Source organism: Corvus kubaryi, unplaced genomic scaffold (assembly GCF_017639235.1).
Source record: "Corvus kubaryi isolate FWS band 111438036 unplaced genomic scaffold, C.kubaryi_AGA036_p1.0 134, whole genome shotgun sequence".
Taxonomy (NCBI): Eukaryota; Metazoa; Chordata; class Aves; order Passeriformes; family Corvidae; genus Corvus; species Corvus kubaryi.
In genome coordinates, this window is record NW_024580668.1 from 3,425,371 (window position 1) to 3,451,158 (window position 25,788).

The 25,788-nt window shown below is 40.5% G+C and overlaps 1 protein-coding gene across 2 annotated transcripts; it reads right to left on the bottom strand.

The window, feature by feature from the left end:
* Positions 1–3,911: 3,911 nt before the first annotated feature.
* Positions 3,912–25,693, bottom strand: LOC121672770 (serine/threonine-protein phosphatase 4 regulatory subunit 1-like). 2 transcript variants are annotated; one of them, XM_042045601.1, is made up of 20 exons: positions 25,610–25,693; positions 25,470–25,514; positions 20,727–20,859; positions 20,290–20,396; positions 19,546–19,688; positions 18,895–19,041; positions 17,186–17,293; positions 15,984–16,049; positions 15,228–15,386; positions 14,561–14,754; positions 13,780–14,213; positions 12,859–13,091; positions 12,202–12,294; positions 11,532–11,717; positions 11,086–11,247; positions 10,390–10,490; positions 9,171–9,291; positions 8,538–8,672; positions 7,732–7,873; positions 3,912–7,025 (listed from the first exon to the last, which is right to left on the bottom strand). In XM_042045601.1, exons 1-20 carry the CDS (start codon positions 25,614–25,616, stop codon positions 6,871–6,873), a joined length of 2,871 nt encoding a protein of 956 aa, XP_041901535.1. In that variant the 5' UTR covers positions 25,617–25,693; the 3' UTR covers positions 3,912–6,870. The 2 variants fall into 2 exon arrangements, with proteins under 2 accessions (XP_041901535.1, XP_041901543.1); XM_042045609.1 differs by lacking the exon at positions 25,470–25,514 and having other exon boundaries at positions 25,610–25,690.
* Between the last annotated feature and the right edge of the window lie 95 nt (positions 25,694–25,788).

Sequence of the window (25,788 nt, forward strand, 5' to 3'; positions counted from 1 at the left end):
AAATGCATCCTGACATGCAATGTTAATGTGCCCTTTGTGCTGACCTCTTATCTCTTAACTGTTCATTCTCACCCCGCCCCATTCTCTGCAGTGCCTGGAATGAGCTTTAGCAGCAGCTCTTGGTCAAGACTCTCATATGCTGGACCCCTGCCAAAGCTTTTGGGGTGTTTAGCACTAAAGGTCTATTCCTATGACACACAAATTTAAATTTAGCACTAAACTGGTGGGCAAAAAAAAAGAGAAAAATATGTAAAATGTCACTTTCTGACAAGCAGAAAATTAGAATTCATTCCCCTGAGAATTAAATGGACTTTTCTGCTTCCAGTCACTAACTATGACAAGGTTAACATTTTTCAGTCTAATGACTAAGGACATTAAGTGTGCATGTGAATAAGAAATAGAATTACTGGAGGGTATTAGCTGAGTGTGTGACAACAGCCCAAGCTGACAACAGAACTCCGAGGCTGCCGATTGTAGCCAACACCGATCCTTTGCTGCGGAGAACCAATGGATACCAGAACATGGAGGGCATCCTTCTGTCCTTATTACTGTAACAACATAAAAATCACAGCAAGATCCACATCTGGGTGGGAGGAGAGCTCATTTCAAAGGGCATCCAGCACGTTCCCAGTATCCCAGGCAGGGACACCATGTCAATCAGAAGCCACAAACCCCTGAAGATACTCCAAAAAGAAAAAATCCCAAGTGCATCTCTTACTTCCCCGAGGATTCTTTCACAGCTCCTGATTTAATTCTGATATGACACAAGGATTAGGGTAGGAGATTAAGTTATTATTTGTGACTTGCCTTAGCTTCTGTCCTTCCTAGTTCAGTTTTCCCTGTAGCTCCTCAGTCTTACTCAGCTGTGGCAAACTGAAGCTGTGTCTTCCAGACAATAAAGGATTTCATGGGCTGCAGCACCAAGCAGGGAGGGCTCAAAGGAAAAGAGAAGTCTTTGTGTTATTGATATGCCCTAGGTATTAAGACACTGCAAATTATTAACTATTGGGAATCTTTCAGGACATATATAAAACTGGGCGACTAAAAGGTAAGACTAGAAGATTATCTTTTCAAATATCTAATTTCTTCTGTGAAAAATAAGTGTAAAAATTACATTTAGAGATATGGGTCAAGTTAGGGAAAGCCCTTTTAAACAGTGACAATTAATATGGATTCTATCAGAACAATAAAAGCTGCAAGGACATCAACAGAATTCAACACAGAAAGCTCTCCTTTAATTGTTTTTTCCTTTGATTTGGTTTCAAAAACTGCTTGGCCACAACTGAGAAAAATCCAAAGCTTACAATTTAGGGGATAAATGAAACACTTATAAAAATGAAAATAGACATTAGGACTAAAAAGAAGGAAAGAAAACCAGAAGAAAACAAGTACTTTCAAAACCACAGAATCTACCTCTAGATTAGCCAACTGGAAGGATTCACCAATTTCTCTTTGCTTTCCTGTGGCTGTCAGGGCACTCATGAGTCCAAAACAATGCACTTTTTATTTTTTTAGTCTGAAATCACTGTGATGAACTATTAGGCAGCTCAGTTACAGATCATGTTTCCTGCAACATCAAAAGCTGGATTCTCCTCTCTGCATGTACAACTACCAAACACATCTCAGCCTCTGAAAGGTTTGTGCTTTACCAAAGCAGCGTGAGAGGATTCCTGTGTGTTTGATACCAAAGACAAGTGCTGCACCTGCCCTCCCACAAGCTCTGATCCACATTCCACACCACTCTCACTCCGACTGCACTCTGATTACTTTTGGTCCCTGGCCTCATTACCTCACACTTCCCTACAATAAACTGCATAAGCCACCTACCTGCCTGTAATCCTGATAAATCCAAATCATTTTGAATGAGTTTGTTTTGTTCCTCTGCCCCTCCAACTTTCTCAGCCTTATTTTATGTCATCAGCATATTTCAGGCACTTTTGAAATTACATTCTGCTTGAGGTCACTGCACTCATTTTAATTCCAACCCCCCCAGCACATCAGTGCTTTAACTCCCTTCTGATTTATTTATACTGTTTATTATCAGAGCCCAATTCAATCAATAAAAGCTGGAATTCAAACACATGCCCACGTTTGAATTATGCATACAAACACTCATCAGGGGAGAGCAGACAATTGCTATGGTCTAGATCATTCCTCTAACATATGGCAGCTCATAGGTAAGGAGGCTCACAGCCATCAATTTTTATACCTTGACTTTTGCTTGACCCCAGTGGTTGTTTGGCTACTGGAAACCAAATGAATTGAAACAGCGTCAGAAATTCCACGGAAGAGGCTTGGGCAAGGGATCTCTGCATTTCTTATCCCAAGCCACGAGAACCATATTTATGGGCTTTCTGAGCTGACAGTTCCTTTATTAGCTCCTGTACACACAGGAATTCCAGAAAAACACCAGCAACCCACACCAGACAGTCATGTCAAGCAAATGCTGCAAACAGAACAGTGTACAGGGAACTGAAACTTAAAGGGAAACCAAAGCACAAACCTCAATTGCAGCCTGGCTTAGGCATCACACCAACCTAAACGGGCTGCTGGAAGCAGAGTAGGAAATTAATAGCTTTTGGCTCCTCTCTGCAAACCACCACCCTCCCTAAACATTACTGGTCAGCAGATCCTCAGGCACAGCTCACTGCTGGCTTCTGCTTGCCTTTGAACGCAGTTGGTGGTTACAACCCAACAACACTGCAAATTCAAAAAATGAAGGCAGAGAAAGTGTGTGGATGTGGTTTCTGCTACAGACAGACTACCTTTGGAATTGTGTGCCCCAGCTCATCTGCAGTTCCATTTCTCTCAGTCCTCAACTCCTCATGGCTCTTCCCTCTCCATCCTCTCCCTACCACGGATCCTTTGCAGCCATCCGTCATAAGCAATCACCCTCCCTCCTAATCACTCTTCTGAAAAAGCTGTTTCTGTTTTTCCTTACTGCTCCAAGCTCTTGTGCCACAGCAGAGCTGCACTGGCTTGTAGCACATGGAGGCATGGCCTGAGTGCAGGGGACTAAATCACAGCTCCTCTGCCCTCCTCACGAATTTGACAGTGACAAAATTCCCTCCTGAATCTTCTCTGGCCTAGAGTTATGTGAATTCCAGGAGTCTCTTTGAAATCCTGTTTTAATATTTCACAATTTATGCACAGAGTATTTTGGCTTTTCTATCAATACATTTCTGCTCAGTAACTCCCAGTTTGAATGCTGATTGTGTTTTGCATAAATTAACTAAATTGCAGCCCTTCTGTTTCATTGGTACTTTTTGTCTGCTTCCCTCAAGAACAATATCAGGGAGATTGCAAGCTGACTACAATTCTCTTTCCTAAGCAAGAGGAAAACATGTAAAAGCCCAATCAGCACCAGTTTCCTGACGTCTGTTGGGCTTTATAAGCTGTATTATGCTCTGGCATTTAACAATTTCTGTTCATTTGGTTCACTTTAAGAAGGGAATGTAACAATTGCCACAGTGAGCCTCTGGTGTCTATTGATAAATAATGAAACAGGTGTAACAACAGCTCCTTTCTTTCTCCTTAAAAATTCCCTGAGCTAACAAGTTGTTTATGCAATGCCAAAGCAAGGACAGGTCTCTGCTCCCAAGTTCCAACACTCAGCTTCCATAGGGAGATGTGCAGCAGACTGGATTTCACAAGACCAACAGTGGTGTGAGGCTGCCACAAGCACAAAACTCTGCTCAGGTGCTGCCTGAGCCTGAAAGGACCCATATCCCCACAGGCAGGGGAAGTTCCAGCAATAGATGGCACATTTTAAAGGCTCTTTTACTACACAGTGTGAAGAAGTCCACATTCAGCCCTGGTCTGACAGCCAACAGTGTTTATACCTGGAACATGTTTCATTAACCAAGGAATACACTCACATCTCACCCATGACAAAAATCAGTTACCACAAGTTGGTTTATAAAACAGTCACAGGATTTATTGAGATAAATACAAATAGAAAGTTACATAGATTCTTTATTCTGACAAATGAATGACACTTCCAGAGTGTCCCCACTTAACTGGGCTCTAAACACCACCGTGTACAGACACAGCTGCCCCTGGGGCAGCACCTGACTGCTGCCACGAGCTCATCCCACCAGGGACACCAGCGAGGTTCAAACCTAAGCAACATGACCAACATGCTTTGGATTACAAGTGCTGGATCATTCCCTACAGCACCCCAGCAATATTGCACCAACGACTGTTCTTGTCATGTTCCTTAGCTAGAAATGCTGAAAAGTGATATTCTTACTGCTGCTGTGAAAGTGGATGGACTACCTAACTTTGCTCCACCTGGCTTTTTAAATACATATTTTTGCATAATTTAAACAACCCAGAGAACTGCACGTGAACACACTCATTGCATACATTTGTCTAGGACAAGACGTAAAGTGCGGCCTTTAGTCATGCTGAAATCATTTCTAGTTTAAAACTAAACCAAAAAGACAAACTTGCAGAGGGTAAATCTGTATAACAGACCTGCACATTGTCTACAAAACACCCACCCCAGAACTATGCTGACCCCCATTAGGACATGCAACTGTGGAGTTGTAACAGGAGGTTTTAAATGCTCGACTGAAATTGCCTCATTCAAAACTGACCTGAATTTGGGAGCCAGAGAGGTACCAAAATATTGTTAAAAACAAAGAGCTTTGTTCAGCCTTTTAGTGAACTTTATAGCTGGTGGCTTACCCTTTGCACACATCCTAGTTAAAAACCCCTACTGAACACTAACCAAACATGCTAAAACCTATGGAAGCCTGTGTTTTCCAGTGGATTATTGCAAGTCAAGGAAACTATCTAAGGTGATCTGACAAACAGCAACCTGGGTTGGGTTAACATTCAAGGTACTTAATTTATATACAGTATATTTCAAACATACTTACATATACACACACTTAAAAAAATCTGTTCAGTGCTGAGAAATTTAATGAACTGATAATAAAAAACAGAAGTGAAACCTTGTCAGAAAGGCCTTAGAAAATCTGAACTGTTAGAAAATATCAGTATAATGCCAGCATTAGAAAAAGATATTAGAACTAGAAAAAATTAACTTGAGGGGTCTTTTTGTTAAGAAATTGTAATCATAAAAATCCTGTACTGAAGAAGCATTTGTTTTAAATTATAAAAAAAAACTGTAAAAAATTAAATGTAGAATGTTGCAGAGTTTACACTGTGTGCTGCAATAGCAGTGGTTCTGCCTGCAACTTCCAAAGAGTGTTTTGTGATCTTACAAGAAAACAATTTGTTACAAATACTGTACATATTATAATACATGACTGGTTAACTTATACAAAAGTGAGCCCTCCCAAAATACAGAACCCAGCTGAGGAACCTACTCACTATTGCAGACAAGCCACATCCAAACAAAACTGAAACAGTTATTTCTATGAAAACCTTTCCCCATGTGAACTACTTACTATGGAACATGAAATAAGGGCAAGTATTGACACAGGTCTGCTCAGGAGAAAGGACTCTGCTCTCAGAAAGAAAGTAACTGTTATCACATTAAACCATTTCTTTAGTATTTAAGCATTAGTTTTTGAGCAGGACAAAGTTTCAATCCACAATTAAAAAAAAAAAAAAAAACCACCAACTTTTTTTCCCAGGACCCACATTATTGCAGATTTGGGTTCCAAGAGAAGACAGGGTCCAGGAGAAGTATAAGCTTTATAATTTTTCTGAGGCTACTCAATTTGACTAACACAATTCTGCTCTTTCTTCCAAGCCCCTGTTCCAATAGACAGGAGAAATCCCACTTCACCTTACGTGCCTCATCTGATGTTTGCCCCAGACCGTGCCCTACAACCCACAGAGGTTGCAGAGCAAACTGTGGCACCACCTTTCCCCAGAACACTTCTGAATTGGGGTTTTGCAGAATTTAGAGGTCCTTTGTTTCTTAGGAAAAGCTGTTTGGGGTTTAAACATTGGGCAGGTTAAAAGGTGTTTGTTAAATGAGGTGTGCATGTAAAACAAACAAAGACTTAAGCCTGTAACTCTCTGTAATACCCTTGTACAGCCACAGCTCCTGTTGCAGAACTGAGTCTCTCAACTCAAGTGACCTTTGCTGAGGCAGAATGAGGAATTTTCCGCTTCGGAAATCTCCACTCTACCTGGTCCTGGGAGAGGCAGCAGTAACAAAAACTGACCTGTGAACACCTGTAAGGGTGTAGCTCAGAAGTAACAAATTACTAGAAACCTCACAATATACAAAGAATCTTGAGCTCTCTGTGCTTTGAAAAATATCACACATAAAAATGGCCCATGCTTAATTCTAGCAGTGTAACTACTTTAAAAAAATGAAATGCTTTTTGAGCTTTTCCCACTGATACAGAATTAAGTTCTTCATAATATTTTGTTACAATTCTAAACTATTCACATATATACACTTTCTTTTTTTCAAATAAATGCAATAGCTGAAACAGTACAAAGATTATAATAAAAGTGAGGAAAGAATAGCTTCAGGGAAGTTTGCTATAATCAGGTTTTAAGATTTAACAACCTTTTTAAGCTTATAGCAGACTTGTACTAACGGAGACGTTTTGTTAAAAAAAATGAAATATAAATTCCAATTATGCTGAAACACTGAGTGTAGTGTAAGACTTTAGAGACACTACTGAAGTGCAGGTGAGGTCAGAGTTATCATCCCATTTACAAAGGGAAAACCAAAAGGAAGGAATTACTCACAGGACTCAAACACACCGGTAGATGAAACAAGGTTGTGAAACGAAGACCATAACATTTCTCAATACTCCCTTTCCTGCTCAAATAGGTAACAAAACCCACCTTATCTGTCCTTGTTATTCACACTAACAGAAACACAAGGTGAAAAACCATCCTGCTGTTCAGCTTTCACTGCAGAACCACCCCTTAGTTTTGTTTCTCAATGGTGATACTGTCCATGTTACCCTGTTTCAGTCTAACGGTGGCAAAGAAAGACACATCTTGATCTCTGTCAGATTGCAGGGCTAGAATGGTCTCTTCTGCAGCTTCTAGATGAGGATTGCCAACACTTTTAAAATAAGCTGGAATAAGAGGAGAAAAAGGACAATTTTAATCAAATACAAAAGAATAAACCCTAGGGCATAAGTAGTGCAGAAATACAGAGGACGCCAAAACCATCTGGGGCAGCTTATCCAGCTTACAGTCTCCTTACAGAAACTACAGGAAACTAAGGAAGCTGACAGAGAGAGAAATGTGCTGCTTCTGATCCATCTTGCTAGGTACTGAAATACTTCTAAGATAAACTTTTTGCTGAGCCCTAAATAGAGATGTATCAACGAGCAACAGGAAGCTGCCACTGTACAATGCATTCCAAAACCTTCTCCAGACTTCATTCTGAAAAAAAGATAGGCGACTTCTGTCCTTCTTCCTCTGAATAATCAGAGAGCAGCACACAAATTACATTTGAGATACACCCAAATAACCCACGGCTGGATCGCAAACGCGGAGCCGCCTCGGGCGCGGTTCGCGGGGCCGCACTGCCCCCAAGTGGGGCCACTCGGCACCTGCAGGACCGGCCAAGGCAGCTCCAGCCCTTTCGGGATGAGCATCCCATGTTCCAAGGCTGCAAAGCCACTGAGTACTCTCAAATCTGAATTTAAATCCTAAGTTACAGCGTATGATTCTGTTTCACAGCCTTGCACCAACTGAGCTACAAGAGCTGTGCTGGCAAAGGAGAGCCAGTGCTCCTGAGATGTTGGATCTTTCCCAGGAAATGAAGGGCCACACCTTTCTCCAGCAACGTCTGCCTGAGAGCCTTGGCGAGCAGGACCCTGACGTTCGGCACAGGATCTGATGCAAGGCTTAGAAGGCTGGGGAGTAAGTGTTCAACAAACTGGTCCACAGGCATGCACTCCTCTTCTACTACAGCCTATGAGACAAACACACAACAGGAGAAGGCAAAATTTATGTTAAAAATATACTCATTGCCATTTCTTTCATTTCTTTCCACCTTATACTTAATTTGGCCTGTTAAAATAGCTCTGAACAAGAACACCCCCCCCTGTGTCTCACTGTTCTGAAGTTCAGCCAAAGATGCGCCAGAAAGAGCAGATGAATTTCTTTCAAGAATGTTTTAGCTGCTCTCTTCCCTGCCATCACCCTTTCCCCTTTTAACGTTCAACCCTTGCTCCTCACTGCTACCCAAGTAAGCATTTTTGGTTTAGAGGGGGTGAGTGACGGCAATAAAAAGGGAAATAGTTCCTGGCATTCAGCACCCATTGGTGGTTTGAAGAGCTCTTGTGATCCTTTATCCTAGCACAGCCAAGGATTAAACAAATGCATCTCCATTTGGGACTTAATTCTTGGCTTTGCCACTGGGATACCAGAAAGTCCAAGGATCAGCTATGGCAGCTGAAAGCACAGACCCAGACAGAGATACAGCCTGGAGCGGGACAGCTGGATGCCAGCACTGAGACCACACTGACTGACCAAACCAAAAAAGACCAAACAAACTGAGAGTTCAAATTTCAGTTTTGCCCACATTCCTGCAAAGCCCCAAATTTTATACACATACAAACAGAGAATATTCCAACCTGACAAATGAAGGCAAAGGCTTGTCTCCCAACCCACTTGGAGCAGTGGCGAAACCGCACTACGAGCTCATTGATGAAATTTAATCCCAGGGCATTTGCACTGTTTGCATAGAACTTCTGTAGTATTGCTACAACCTGTGAGCCAAAGGAATGGGAAAAGGAGGGGAACAAAAAGAAGAAATGAAATTTCAGCTGTAGCCCTTAGACTTAAAAAAGACGTAATTTCATTTGAATTCTACAAGGGACACTGTATTCAGTGTAGTCAGCTGTGCTTGTAGGCTTCATAACAAATTAAATCAGCTTTGAGGAAAGATCAGTAGTTGGTTGTTCTGTGTTTTGCTGTGGGGTTTTCCCCCCCAGAACTAGGGGAAGGTTTTCCAAATCACATATACTGGCTTTCACTCACTTCAACCACATTCACATACAACCACAGAGAAAGATTTCAATATCTGTAACAGTCTGACAACTCAAAATATTTTATAAACTTTCCATTTGACTTTTTTCCATATTGATTCCAGTGTTTATCAAAACATCCCTATTCACCCTACTTGTGTGAAAAAAACAGTGATTTCAGGTACCCTCTCCAGGACCATTTTCCTGCTCTCCTGCCAGGAAGTGAACTAAATCCCCTACCAGTTTGAAGGAGATCCACCGAACTTCTGAAACTTTATCGGAGCACAGAGTTAGTGCAATGTGCCTTAAGTAGTCATAGACATCATTGGGATTGTAGAGCTCCAGGATCAGGATCAGCTGCCTGGAACACAAAGGAAATCATTAACTGTACCAAGTGCAGCATCAGCCTGCTGCCATTCACCAGCTCTTACAGGTAAGGAAGGAGCACCAAAGCACCAGGGTTACTACAGAGCCCTTGAGCACTTTGCTCTTCACCTGTTAGAGGTACAGCTTTAATCCAGCAGGGAGGCCAAGAGAAACTACACATGATCCAAACTACATGTACCAGTGTATCAACATTACCCAAAAGAATAACCAAAGGCTACAAAGAGAAGCATGAGAAGCTTTTATCAACTTCAAAACAATACCCTGTACATTCTTGCAAAGCAAAAACTGAATATTTACCTTGGTGTAGAAATCTACATTTCAGAAAATAATTCCTATCTCAGAACCACACAGAACTCACTCCAGCCACAGAACCAGCAGCCACACAGAACCCAGCCAGTGGCAGCTTCCCACCAGGGCTCAGGGGAGCTGCTGTGTAACTTCTGTACCACTGTGAGTTTGTGGTGCCAAACGACAAAAGCAGAGCAAGTCCTCAACAGCCCAAACACAGCAACACAATAAACACAAAGGTCAGACATGAGCTGCAAACTATGCCACCAAAGGTGCTTCAAATATCAACAGGGCTTGCAGAAAAGGAACTGTGGGATGTTAATCTACCTTTGTTATATAGCCAGTCTTATAGAAGTACCAAAAGAATAAACTTATTTTTTAAGAGCTGGTTTTTCTTTCCTACACATTAAAAAAATTACTTTTCACATGTGTTTCACTAATTTTTGCAAGGGAGTCTTGAACTAATAAATTCTCACTGAATAGTATCTATCAGATTGTCATGTTTCATTAGCTGCAACTGAACCAGACCTCCATTTTAGTAAAGTCACAGACACTTAAGTTTCAGTCACACATTACAATGCAACTTGTGAAAAATAAAAAACCCAAAAAACCCAAACACCCTCAACTCCCCCCAAACAATGCTAACAGCCAGAGGCTTTTTCCTTCCTTAAGAATGGTTGTAAACTTTTAGCTCCTAATCGACATGTGCTAACTTCTGAATGTAATTACTTATTTCCAAGTTAGTTGTACAGGTTAAAAATCAGAAGTTAACAAAATTACATACTCTGCCAGCTCATAACGAAACCTCCAGTTCCTGCTGTTATCAGTCACCACAAATTCTTGCAGCTGGTAAAGATACTCTCGCCTTTTGTCTGCATGAAGTAGCTAAAGGAAAAACATTAATGGTACAAAACTGATAAAACTTCAAACTTGCAGTTCTCTGGTGTGTTACTCTATTCACACTCCATGCATTTTCGTACTTGAAAGCAAGTGACCATTGACAAGGTGCTTCCTTAAAACCGTGCACAATCACCTGAGTGCCTGCACACACACAGGTGACATCCAAAGGACAAGAAGTCATCCCTTTAGCAACACCCAAAGCACCATCTCTGGGCATAAGAGTGAGTAACCAAAAGCTACGGATCTGTGTGGATTCCACAGCAGCCCACCAGGATCTGCCCTCTTCTCTCCCAGCCCCAAACACAAATTGCAAATGGGCCAGCTTTCTCAGTTTACAACAGCTAGCAGCATTTACAACCACATTAACAAAGGGTTTCAACTTTGGTATTTTGTTGGGATATGAGAGAAAAGAGAGGTGAGGCACATTAAAAGAAGGCATAGAGGCACACACATGAAACAGCAGCATTGCAGAAAACTAAACATTAATTAGATGCTGATACATGCACAGCTTGTTCAAAAACTCTTCATACAATGGCGTCAGAAAACATTTTATGCTGAGAATTTCATTACACTTCCCTACCTTCAGAAAGTCATACAGATGTTTGAGGACACCGATACGCACTTCATCCAGGTCTTTCAAGAACCCATTGAAAATTGGCACCAGATCAGCAGCTGTTAACTGATCCCCCAGGATCACAGCCAGCTCGTGGATGGAGAAAGCCAGAGTGCGCCGCACCTTCCACTGCAAACAGGCCAACAAGGGAACTGCATGAGGCACCACAACTAAAACAAGCAAGCTTTTGAACAACCCCTGTGTGAGGATTGAGACAACAGGACAAACAGGGCTAGTAGAAAGTGTTAATCATATTAACTGTAAGTCTGATTTAAATCTGTAATTTTATGTTTTTAGTGCATATTTTTTCCCTTGTAAGAAATTACATGATCTTATAACTTCAGTGCAACAAACTGAGCAAACAATCCTCACAATTCTGATTTATGGTTACAAACCCTTTTTTTTTTCCTTACCTGTACATCTGAAGCCAGTGTCTCATAGGTGTCCTTGAGGCAGTGCCAGTTCTGCCTGCCCAGAGTCAGGGCCACGCCAGGCAGGCTGTAAGCACAGTGCTTGGCAATCTCAGTGTCAACAGTCTGGGCCCGAGCAGGGTCAGTCATGGACAGGTACTGGTCCAGTAAAGGCTGAGGGATGATGTCCTACAGACAGACACACACTTCAATTTAAAATCAGAAAGAAAATACACTTGCTGTGCTACAGTTCTACCAACCAGCCAGCACCCAAACACACCCCTTGTGTGTGTTACCCTCACCAAGGGTACATGACCCCAATGGTTATTTGTCCTCTCATTAGGACAGAGTAGTCAGCAATGAACAGTCATTATGGCTTTATCAACACCTTCCATCAATCAAGCTGAAAATTCCTTCTTTGCTGATGCCAAATAGCAAATCAGTGACAGAACAGTACAGTCACTGCCTACCTTGGTTGCACAGGTTGCCTCTAAGGCACCAAAAAGGCAACACAATGTTTCTAATTTTCTCATTTAAAATAGGGTTCTCCTTGAATTCTGGAGCATTCCTTCACATTCCACAACTGATCCATTGCAGAAGATACCACTGCATTAAGGGTAAGATGAACTGTAGCCAGTACTCCACTAAATCCATTTGATGCCATTCTAATCACCTGTAATTTTGACTTGTCATCTTCAAATGGTGGATTACTTTCTTGCTCTTTCCTCAAAAATACACTGGTTCCTCTGTGTTGTTCTTCTGAGTCCTGTAAAAGGAGGTACCAGGTAGTGAAATGAGTGAGACTTGGTGCTGTTTGGGATATTTCAAAGCATCACAGTGCAGAACAATGGAGCTCAGATTCAGAACAGCCCTGCACAGGCAGAGCCTTGTTCAGTGTGTTTATGCAAGTACAAAAAGACAACAGTTGTACACTGAGGCAAACAATAGAGACTGTAGCAGCAACAAAGGCAGCAGTAGTTAAGATTTACTTCTAAAGAAAGCAACCTAATTTACCACCAGAAACCCAACATTCATACACATTTTGGATGGTTACTTTTAAATAGTTTTTATTCTTGAAATCAAATTATTCAACAGAATTTCATCAGGAAAAAAAACCTACAAGACTACTGCAAAACTTTAACTCCTGGGTCATTTGGGTGCAAACATAAATGATAACCCCTTAATGGCTTTTCTTTTTTTGATTAGACTAAGTAGAATATCACAGCTGTGGTCTAGTAATGTTCAAAGGCTTTGGATCAAAAGTGGGTCAGTTATGCCAGGAACTACACAACCCCACACAGTTCAGACATGGAGCACAACCTGTACTTACTGTGCTTTTCAGCACACTGGTGGCTGACTGGTCACTGATGTCATCCTGGGAGGCAGGGGATGAAAGAGTGCCCCCCTGCACCTGGTTGCAGGCAGCATCTGAAACACCTGTTTCATCCAAAATCATTTTGTTCTGAAGATTGTCACCACTTTCTTCCATTTTTTTGGTCTCACAGTCACCAACAGAATCAAACTGAGCAGCTCTGAGAGCAGCAGACAACACTTGGACCTGAGCTGTATAAAGCAAAAGATGGTTATTTAGTCTCCCTACTGCATTTAAAAGCATTGAACTTGCAATTAACTATCTGAAAAGACAGAAGGTAGCCCAGTGTGAGCTGCACAGAAATGGTGTATTAGCAAACCCTTGCTCTTGGAAAGAAAAGACCTTTTACCCCAAAGCACTCAAGAGACTTGGTGAAACAAGAAACTGAGCTGACTATGGATGACAAGAGGGATTTGGTCCATGAAACACAGATCCCCCCATCAGGCCAATATCCTTCCAATACTTTCAACAAAGGACCTGTTTCAGGTTGCGAAGGAGAGAGAACTTGAAATTAGGGCCATTCTCACTCAGCCAAATATTAGATTAATTCAGCTGGTAACATGTAGAATTGTCATTAAACCCCTAGTACCTACAATACTCGAAACCTGTTAAAACTGTCTTTAACAAGCTGTTTTCTCTTTTGTAGTTAGATGAATTTATTTTTCATGCAAACAGAAGCCAGGAACACTTCCCCAACTGCTCTAGAAATAACTCAGGTCTTATAAAAAAAGCTGTCGCATAACCTTCTACTATAATTTACTCCCCAAGGTAGGCTCATCACCCTATGAATACCAAACCAATTAAAATGCAGTCAAGTGTTTTGTAAAGGCCAGAAAACCAGCTCAGAGAAAATACGATTTTACTGTCACAGAGCCTCACCTTGAACATCTGGATCATCTATGTGCTCCTGTAAGCTTTCAAGAACCTTCTTTATTTCACTGCTAGCAACACAGTTATTACATGGCACAGAGCAGGCATCATTGTGCTTCTCAGCCTTGAACTGCAGCAACTCCAGGTCCTGACTTATGTCAGGCAGAGGAGGGCGCCAGTACAGGAATGTGTTAAACACGTCCTCGGCAGACGGCAGCCTCGAGCTCATCCCCGGAAAACTGCTCTCCTTTGTAGCTTCAGTGGCACCAGCAGCAGCTTTGCCACCCTGACACAAGTGAGACACTTCTTCTCCAGGGCTGGCACAACAATCTGAACTTTCTTCCCTTAGATCTTTATTTAGGTCCTCAGAGAGCTTTGGATGAACTTCTGCTGAAGTCTCCTCAGTCGATGATTCCGGTTTGATTTCCATTGGTTGTTCTGAGCTGGAAACAGACAAAGATATTGAAAGTAAACTTTAAGTACTCTGTAAGAAGAGGTTTTCAGTGAAATAATTCATAAAAGACAGCGGCAACAAGAGAAGCTTTTCTCTCCAGAAAAACAGAACTTGTGTTACCACTGTGCTTTACTTCACCAGTTTTCCCTTTGCCCTCCCTGTGAAGCCAAAATGAATTTTTCAATAATGTGGTTACACTCAAATGTGTGATCTCACTCTTCAAACCTTTTCTAGAACTGCATTCTCAAGCTGGGATTTTTAGCCTTGACAAGCAACAAAAACCAATTACCTTTTTTTCAACCCTTTCCACTACACCACACCTTTCCCAGGATTTACCTGGACAATGCAGCATTTGCACTGGAAGACATCAAAGTGATATTGTTGCTTGGCTGACAGGAATTGGAATTCCCATCCTGTGCTGGTGGTCGGATACTCAGTGTCCCATCTTCTCGAATGTAAAGACCAGCACTTGAAGGGTTTGCAAATGTAGAAATAAATGGGCCAAGAGACTGAAAAGCAGCTTGACGAACCTGTGGAGGAGTAAGAGCAACAATCAGGCTTCGTGAAACTCTCACAGAGTTGAAAAATAAAAATTTGGTGCCATTTTTTGGTAAGAACCAATTAGTTCTTACCATAACAGCTTCATTTAATACCAAATATAACCAATTACCAAGTAAGTGCCACTTAAGCAGAGGGTGATACACCTAAGCATGATCTACAACCATTGTACAGAAATCTTTTGGAAGTTATAAATTCAAAGGACATCTCTATCTACTTCAACTCATCTATTTAACACAAGCAACTTTTTTCTCAGAAGAGTATTTACACTTATTAACTGATGAGAGGGAGGAAAAATAAGACACTACTTTATTAGAGGAGATTAGTTTTTTAGCACATTGGGCTCTGATCTCAGCAAATGTACTTCAGAGCATTACTAAACTTGCCCATTATTTGTTCAGGATCTGCCTGGGAGGATGCATCAATTCCAGAGTGAGTTACTCACCCATCTGCAGGTGTCACTGATCAGGCTGATGAACAGTGGAGACAGTTTGCTCCTGCGAACTTCTGGGGACGTGGTGTAAGACACTGCCATAAAACATTCAGCACAAGCCTTCCTCATTCCCCACACACTATCAGAACAGAGCTCAAAGAACTTGGGAATCTGCCAAAAATAAGCCAATCCAAAACTAATTAAAGGCTAAACAAAGACTGCAGCAATATCAAAGTATTTGTTTGAAAACTGGAGACAATGACAACTCAAGAGAGAATAAAATAAGTGAAGAACAGAAGAAACAGGGGCAGGTTAAATGCATACACTAATTAAAGGAATTGAAAAAAAAACCATCTCTCTCGCTTACTCCATTAGGAATGTGTGTATAACTATATGCAATAAGAAAGAATAAAAAGAATTACTAATGGCCTACGAAATCATAATTGAATTGATGATCATTGAATCATGATCTAGTTCAGGGAAAAATAAAAGTGGTAATTCTAAAGTGTGTGTGTGTATAAGTATAAATATATGTGCATATATATATCTGCTGTCAATTACATTTTTAAACGTGTTTTGCAAAACAAGAACTTTGCATTTCTCTTAATTTCCAGTTTTGCTGTGTAATTGCAACCAAGGCCTTAGCCAAATCAATTAAAAAATGCATACACACTGATTAATTTATAGAGAGGACAATAAAGGAACTCATTATTAAACTTTCTGAACTGAGAAATACAAGCCTTGCAAATTGATTGGGTTTTTACATACCAGCAGTCTTTCTGTGGCTTCTTGCCCAACTGCATTACAAATGTCACCAAAATTAGCTGCACAAATCTAAGAAATAAAAAAGCATTAATAACATTGTGTCTCTTTCAAGGGCATTAGTTTGATTATCAACTCCACCATGCATTATTTATCCCATGAAACAACTGCACATGTTTTGACTCTTCCAGTTTCAGCCCTGTTACTATTACTCATGTAATAGTAACTCATCCAAACAAAGACTCATTGGAGCAAGTGCCCATACACCACATGCCTCTGGAATCAATAGTAATAAAAAGGTTTCTGCATGAGGAGCATCATCTGCTCCAGTAACCACCAGAAGGGACAGTAAGCCCACATGAAAATTTAAATCACTTTGAGCAGCAGCTGCCAAACCCAAAGCAGGCCAGAACATGATACCAGGGTCAGGACTTAGGTGTACTGACAGCACTACCCTGGCTCAAGGTGGCTTAAGTGCTTTGCTGAAGCGAAGTTTAATCAAGGTCTCAAGTTCATGCCATTTACAGACTGTTACAGAAGCTCTAATTAAGGCAAAAGGGACATCCCCTCATGCTGGAAAAAGATGTTGGCAAAATCTGAAATCATTCAAGATAGAACTGTGTTAATACACGTTCTAGTCACTCTCTGTGCTTATTTAGAAGGCAATAAAGCAGCTCAATTTCCAGCAAGTGCAGCTTACGTTGCAGACCAAGCTGAAGCTCTGCATGACCCTTAAGTCTACTCAAATATTTTAATACTTCTTATGCTACAAGTTTCCTTTTGTACTCAAACATGAATTAAAGTAAGTCTTACACTTCAGGGATTTCTCCTTTCAATAATAACAGATTTTTTTTTAAAGAAAGGATGTCTCAAATGTCTATTACTTTTGAATTTTGAAATCAGATGCTTGAAATTATGCAAGTTGATTCCATCACATAACCAAGCACAGCAGCTTAAAAAAAAAGTTGTGCAAAACTATTAAATGTGCAAGACCAGTTTAACTACTGGACCCAACCCACTAGCCAAGGTCTATTATCTGTTTCTTTACTGAACCACAGAAACTAGAACCATGTCAATAAATCAAAACTTCTCTTCCAGATGCTTTGAAAGTTCATCAGCTAAAGTTATGACTAAATTATGCAGGAAGGCATTTGAACAGCAATGTACAAATTCATTTTTAGGTGGGTTAGAGTTGGACACACACCAACCTTTCGGACTTGAAACAATTTCCCATCACTGCACAGTTCACAGAAACGAGGAAGCAGCATGTGCTCAACTGTTGTTCTGCTCAACATAGAAGCCATTTTACAGATTATCTGAAATTCAGGAAATGAATATGTGTAAGGAGAAGAAAATGATAAAGCTTGTAAGCACAGCCAAATATTCCTCCTAAAAATTACCTCAGAGAGCAAGATAGTGATTACAACCAAATAAATTTAACTGCTACACATTATTTGTATTTTCGTACACCTGTTTTATGTGAAGCACAAATATAGCTTTACTTTAAATCATTCTATACCAGAACATAACATTTCTGCATTTAATTCCTTTTCTGTTTGGTTAAACAAAATTTTCTTAACAGATTTGTTTTCAAGGTGTTTGCAATGTGGCAAACACTGGTATTTTGTATGGGAAGACAAAAGCTCCATTGCCCTAAGCACCTTATAAAAATCACACTCTTTAAGCATATTAGAAATATCCCAAGCTTCAGCACACAAGTAATTGGGCTTTAACAGTTCAGATACTTAAAAACACGCACAGTCCCAGCTCCTTGAAGGCTCAGATACCACAATAAACTAAAAGTTTGCCATACAACGAGAGACAAAAAAAGGGAGTGCAAGAAAAACTAATCATTTATGTGAGCCAATGTACACTTTATAGGAATGATGCCCTGGAATTTTAGGATTTAACAGTGTATAATTAAAGGAAGTTAGTAACGTGCTCATTAATTCAGCTTTCTCTGGGGAACCATCAATTTCCACTACCAACACAAACCATGTTTCTGCTGTGAAAATCATGTGCTTTGGGTTGTGTGCTTCCTTTCAACTCCCACTTTCTGGGAGAAGTTGCTGTAATTCTTGTATTTGCAAGAGTAAGAAGCAAGGGGCTCTTATGCACCTTTCTCCTCAACTGCTCTGCCTGCAGCACCAGGGGTTTAATGCCTACACAAACATCATCTGATTAACAGTCCTCATCTTTCTGGTTTTATTTTTCAAAAAATATTGGCGCTTTCTACCTTCACAAAAAATAAGCTTTATTCCCTTCTAGGAATAAATGCTTGTCTTTGTAATAGAATGCTTAAGAACTAAGGAAGAGACCATTCAAGGACTTTCCTACAAATTTTCCAACTCCTAAAAGGCATCTGGTGCTCAGATGTCATCCTGGAAAATTGCCTAAGCAATTCCCAACTCTCAAACAAGGAAGAGGAAAATCTAGCTGGTAAAATATTTTACAGGTCAAGTGTCAGATATCCATGCTGAAATGTAATTACACACCAGCACTTTTCTGTGGAGTCAACTGATTTCTTGAAAGTCACCAGGCAATGTTTTTTTCAAAACACTTCAGAACTGAGATCAGGTAATATTTCTATAACATTACTGTGAAACCCGGTAAGAACACTCCGGGGAACGTAACAATCCTAACAAGAATTTTAAAAAAGGCTGCCCAGGACCAATTGTATTTTAAAGCTATTCAGCTACTATTTTGACATCATTTAGCATCCTGAAGTATAAAGATGGTCTCTTCTTAAATCTGATATTTTCAAAAATTCAGACTAAAAATCAAAGACTTGTTTTGTTAAAAATCCAAGTATCTTAATGAATAAACACAAAAAGTTTGATTGCTTACTTTATTTAATGTCAGCACTATTCCTGGACCTCATCTTAATCACCACTATAAATTAGTGTTATCAACTTACATTCACAGCTTCCACCTTGTACTCATCATCACTGTCAGGGGCAGAGAGGTCCAGCAGAATTGGACACACCTTATTTTCAATGTCACTCTGAGCCACAAGGTCTTGTTCCAGCAGTATCAGCAGTGCTTCCTGACTTGCCTTTCTAACCTATAAACACACACAAAACCAGTTTGTCACTATAAAAACAACATTTACAGATACAAGAACCACAAAAAAACCCCCATTCTTTGAATGGGCACACAGGTACAAGCTAAAAAAAAACACAAAGCCAGAAAAAGTCTTAGTTTTATTATCATAAGGAACAAGTAACAAACACTAAAGTTTAACATAATCATTAGATGACATTTCATCACATTCTGAGAATAAGACAAAAGACGAAGACAGGATTTGCAAGTCATGACTCCTGTAACAGACTCTCCCCATGTGCTAGTAGGCAAATGCTGATGTTTCCCAGTTTTTGTGAAGGGAAGTATTAAAAAAAAAATCAGGCCTCCCTAGTACAGTGTGCTGAAACCAATAAACACAGAGCACTGTGTACAAGCCAGATATCAACCAACATTGAATTTCCTCTTATTTCTTTCTCATGCCTTAAATTCACTGGACCACACAGAATTTTCCAAGGATTCAACTCCTGTTGTCTGTTTTTCCTACCTGATTATTAACATCTGTGAGGTACCTCACAACTATGGGCATAAGGTATTCAAAAAATGCTGTTGGGAATTTCGGTCGACTTTCTTGTAGAAAAATGGCAATAGGAGGTATCTGTTCCATCAGCTCTGTACGAACAGTCGGCTCTGGAAATAAAAGTCAAAACTGCATTAGTAAACATGAAATGAAGATCAGGTACCTTAAGAAAAAAAGCAGCATTTTTCTTAAATGTTTTCACAACAGAGGAAAATTTAAATAATCAAAACATAAAAATAGCATCACTGAGATTGCCTGTTCTTAAAGGAAAGCTGAATAAAACAGAATAGCCTTACATACATCATTGCAGTTCAGAGACTTGGGATCAGTTCCCAAATCAATCCTATAAAATGAGATCACAAGCTTGAAAATTCAGTCACCATGAATGTATGCATGAGAACTATTAAAACACACAACTGCTCTGTGCCACTTACACCAGATATAAAAAATCAAATTTAACAAATTTCTTGAAAAATATTGCTTCAGGCCCTATACCAAGAAAGGACCTTTCATTTAACATTTACCATACAAAATGCTTCAAAAACAGAGACAAAAATGAATCTGTTTTCATTGACAGATCTTCCTGCTATGATTCAACTTCCTTGGTTCACTCATTGTCTTCTCAAAATCGGAAGTCAGTACTTCCTATGTTGCAATTTACATAAAATAACTTACACAAATTAAAAAACAAACAAAAGCAAACTTTCAAACCTGCATCTTCAGAGAGCCTGACCACTATTTCCATTACAGTCAGAAAGCCTTCTTCATTGTTACTGAAATCTCGAAAGACGTCCAGAAGACCCCTGGCAATAATTTGCCTGTGGAGTAAACACATAATTGCTTTAATATCCAGCCAATGACACAGAGATGGGATGCATGGGGAACTTATCAAATGTATATGGCACCATAAAAGAGATCAAGCTCTTCTCTGAACATTCTACATACCAACAGAACAAAGATGGAACCCAGAGATCTTATTTAGATAAACAAGAATGCAAATCTCTTTTCATGGAAGTGTTTTACAAGTTATTCAAATAGAAATAACATCAGGCATGTCTTTGGGAGAATAATGACAGACACAGTGACATCTTAACATCCACAGTGCACTCAGACTCAGGTACCACCAAGTGTGCCAGTTGTGCCCTTACCTGTTATATACATTATCACTGAAGGCATATTTCTCTAGACGAGCCAGTGGAGTTAAGTTATCCTGTCCAGGAATATCCAAGAATGCTGTTATCCTCATGCTACCACAGTCTTGTCCATAATCCTCAATGCCAACTTGAAAGACATGAAAAGTAACCAAGGAAAAAAAAAAAAAAAAAAAAAATCCAAGAGTCAGCAAGAGATGTTACAATGTAAAATACAAGACAGCAGTAACTATTTCTTTAAAAGAAATGTAATTGCACTTCACTGAAAACAACTTACAAAATCATCTTAAATTGTATCTAATGAAGTTGAGTACAACACTTCATACAGACTTGTAAATTCAAGCTTTAAAATTTAACTCAACTGTCAAAATCCTTGGCTTTAAACACACTTTACTTTGCCCTTTCAGTGGAGGATCCACATGCACTGAGTTAAGAGGGCTCAGCTGACACAACTCCACATCACAAACCGACCCACACATTCAAAAGGAAAGTAAGTCCCATTAGAAGAAACAGGAATTTTAAAAGCCATAGCAAATTTCAAACTGTATTGCTTTACAACAGCAAATTCTTATGTCTGTTTCAAAGTTCCCAAGGTACATTTTTCTCACTGTAGTTACTGGGTCCCACATACTTAAACAGGTAACTTCGGGAAAAACTTCAACTTCACCGTACTTGTGAACATGCTGGGAGCTCCCCACCGCACACCTATCAACTCTGGACTTTTCTGTGTGAACCTACTCTTCTATGAATCTTTTTTGTATTTACAGCTCCAGATTTTTACCCAAATATTACCACACCAACTGTTACAATTTGCCTCACCAAGTCTAACAGTCACCATTACAGACCACAGGCAGGAGGTACGACTGTGAAAAGGAAAAGGAATGGGATCACTTTGTTGCCAGCTTATTTTAATCCTTTATTCTTACAACCAAGTGAAATAACGTGCCTGCAACACATAAATCTTTCACATAAACACTCTTATTTAAGCACTGAATATAGGAACTCCACAGAAGTAGTTGCACTGGAGTAGTTAATATTGCTGCTCTGGGTTTACAACTGTCCCAAGCACTCCTAGAGCCAGGCACACTTCTTTCACACAAACAGAGCAACTGGGATCATACTCAAGTAAAGGCAAATTCTGCCAACACGGCTTCTCACATGCAAGATGTATCTCACAAACCAGCACATGCACTGACAGTGACAATCACTGAAGACAACAAGCCACTTCTTTGGCCTAAACTCCATTAATACCTGTTATAAATCACTTCATATGTTAAAAAAACCCTCTGTTACTGAGAGGTACCCAGCCCTAGGTTTTTCCCAACATTTTCTATGTAAAACTCTGCTTTCCAATTATTCAGCACAAGTCAAAACACTCTCAGAAATACAGCTCAGTAAAAGAAGAAATCATCTGAACATACTTGAAGAAAAATGCTATACCTGGGTCTTCAGGGGGAGAAAAAAAAAGCATATTGGTTTAAGGTCTCCAGGAGACCCAGGTGAGTTAAAATACTGCAGCAATTCCAAATTCTGCTGTTCTGGCAGACAACGTGCTCAACAAGCTCAATAGATTTCAAACAAAATAGAACTGTGGGATTAGATTAAATGTTGACATATCAAATGTACACAGATACTAAAAGTGAACCCACAGCTACACAATAGGAAACAGATGCTAATTATTCCTGGCTTTTTTGAATGATGACAAATTGCACTGACACCCTTATTTCCAGTCCACTGGTCATTATTATTTCTCATGGCTGCCCCTTTCAGAAGGGTCTGTTGGGTTCGAAACATTTATCTGCACAAATGTAAACAATTTACAGTGCGCAGGTCTGTCTGGGATCAATCTGCTCCAGGACTTAGCCCCAGTCAAAGCATCTGAAAACACCCAGATTTGCTGCTTCAGAAGAAACTTGCTGTATCCCTGATAGCTCAGGGGAAGTTACACAGTGTCTGTGGGATTGCAGATTTCCCTTCTGAGGCTGCAACAAACTCTCCATATCCAAACTCTGGCCATCCTTCTATCTATGCAATTATAGCATATATATTTGAAATTCCACACAGACCAGACACTCACTAGCTGATTTTTGAGGCTAGTCACCTGTTACACAAAGAAAGACTGATTAGAATCAATATACTTGTCATTAACTTTACCTAGTTCCCACCTGTCCCCAATTAGAAACACTCTAACCATTAAAGCTCTTAGTTAGCTTCAAATATTCCAGAATTGCTACCAATTCAAATGACAACAAAATAAATCCCGGTTCTAGCTTTGACTACAATACCACACCTGGGACTAATTTTGTAAACATGATGTACATGTTTAATTTTACAACATGGAGTAGCTCTATTATTCATTTAAAGTACTTAAGCACACACCAGTGCTTCCAACAGCAGAGAGAAAACAGAGCACTACTACTTATGCTCAGGATTGAGAGTTAAATACCTGAAATTTTTTCCACACACTCTCACTACACATAAGTAAGGAATAATCATGGCAGAATCCATTTTGTCTTCTCTCAAAAATTTTAGTTTTCTTTTTTCATAAAATAAGACACAATCGGTACTCACAAGTTTCAGAATACACCAAGTACTATGAAGTAAATCCCAAATATTGAACTAGTATTTCTTATTTAATGTTCTTTCACAGGTACATCTAATATTCAGTATTTTACCCTCTAACTAGATCAAACTAGTAAGCTTGGAAATCTGTTCACCTACAATCAGAAATAAATGTGACAGTATTCACAGCTGAACTCGAGTTCACTGCACTCAAAAGCTGCTCAGAGGTGTAAAAAACTCAGGGTCACAGGACCTAGCAGAGCAATTCAATGTCATCACCCAGTGTCACCATCCACATTTCACAGCACAGACCAGTAAATGCCAGCACCAAGCACAACGATTTAATGAGCTCAAGGAGGTCATTTTTCCTCCTGGTGTTTGACAATGAAAAACAAATTCTTTAGATACTTTCTTATTAATTACACAAAGGGCATAAATAAGCTAATTATTTCTTCCAGATGGCCCATTTTCTCATCTTATGAAAAACAAGTTTTAAGCTTCACTTGAATTTAGATAGACTTTACGACAGCTTTTTTCCCACATTCAGAATAAGCCCCTAAACTCCCTGTTTCAACACAATTGATCTTCAGTGCATGACACTATTTCACCAATTTAATTCACCAAGAAAGAATCCAGTCCCAGTGATTTATTTCACTGAGGCTTTCCTAAAATACATCCTGAACTCCTTGCTAGCCTAGTAACTGGATTAGCACAACAGTATCTCAGTCATAGGACACCTGAACTCGGCTACAACAGAGAGCTTTCGATACCATAATTCTAAAGGTATAGTCAAATTAATGACCATAATCAATATTTTTAAATCACAGAATTAGATTTTAATAAAGCTCTAAAAGGTACATTTATTTACATGCTCATCCTGAAACTGATAATTTCTTTTATGAACTACCACTTATGGCAAAACTGTCTTTATCTGGACATTTTTACTTACTAGAGTTTTGTCTTACAAGCATCAAACTTCTTAATCAACTTAGCAACAATCTGTTACAGTCTAAATAGAACAGCCAAGGCATGAACACTAATGGAAAACAAACACTTCCAGGGATGGTCAATCCCTGGTCAAGGCCAAAACCTGTAAGAAAACTACTACAAAATTTGCATTTATTTCTGCTTCTCACACTTTACATGCTGCTACCTACTAGGGAAAAGCAGAAACCTCAAAGTCTGAGAGCAACAACTAATAGAATTCCACAGAACCAGCTCCTCCCACAGAGGCAATGTCCCCGCACATCTTCCCAACTTTAGATCCCACTTGTATTCCAACATTTCCTCTGGTTTTCCTGAAGGCCACCTTTCTCCTAAATCAGCTGTCTCATGCTCAGCTGGGAAGGTGAGTGGGATGGGTCCACCTGTTTCACATTTCCCAGCGGTATTAAACAATAAAGGTCTTGCGAGAAACTTTATTTTTTTTTCTCACAAGAAACGAATGAAAGTATCAGTTTTCTTTTTTAATAGAAAGGTCAAGCCAGCATCCAACGTGCTAATGAAACCACCCCACAGAGAGAGAGCTGCTTTCTAAGACCATAAGAAGTTTGTATCGCTGTCACTCAAAGCTTTATCTCCTGAAGTCAGAGAGCTTACCAGGCTGGTTCAGGTCTGACAGGTGTCCAGATCTTCCGGAACACAGCCCTGGACTACAGCGGCATGTGATGGAACTCTGTCCCTGCTCTGGGACCCAGGGCAAGGTACTCAACCCAAACCCACCAGTTTGTGCAATCCAACCGGAGCACACACGGCGAATTTCCCTTTATCCCGAAGCGCACTCGCAGCATATCCCCAGGATACAGGAGCAGCGGAACACGTCCTCACATCCTCTAGAGCTTTGGAAAGTCTCACCGCGACTGAGCAACCCCTGGGCTAATTATCCTAATTCCCACCGACAAGGGAAGAGGAGCGGGGCTGATCCCCTTGTCCCCCCGTGCACCTTTCCTAGGCAGGGGCGCTGCTGGAGCTGCTGTTTACACCGAGCCCAGTGGTCACTGGAACCAGCGGGGATGGTCCCTACACACTGGGAACCTTCACCTTCCAGAACTGCCTCAAAATCCTCCCCTCGTCCTCACCGGGGTGAAAATGCGGAGAGGGAAAGAGGGCAACAGGACGACCCCGGGGTAGGAGCGAGGGCCTGAACAGGGAGCGGAAAAATAAAAAACAGTTACTCACAATCATCTAAGTCATCCTGCAAATCCACAAAATACAATGGGATCCCTACAAACAAAAAACAGAAAAAAGACACCAGGGGGTTGGTTTCAGAGGGACGGCGGCAGCCCCAGCTGAGCCGCCCGCCCGCCGGCCCCACTTACCGGCCATCTTGGAATGGACATGGGCGAGGAGGAGGAGCGGGAGGGCACAGGGAGGAGCCGCGGGTGCTTCCTGCCGCCGGGTCAGCCCCGAAACGCCACCGGGTGAAGGAGCAGTGGCTGCCGGGGTCGAGCGGTCCCTCAGCACCCGAGGGGGACAACAGCGAGCGGGGGGCGCGGGC

Bases quoted from the DNA above. Each gene is read 5' to 3' on its own strand.
- LOC121672770 (XM_042045601.1), bottom strand. The intron at 20,397-20,726 runs GTAAGGGCACAA...TTTACTCCACAG, and splicing joins AGTGATAATGTATATAACAG to GCAAATTATTGCCAGGGGTC. The intron at 9,292-10,389 runs GTATGTAATTTT...TTTGTGTTCCAG, and splicing joins TTTCGTTATGAGCTGGCAGA to GCAGCTGATCCTGATCCTGG.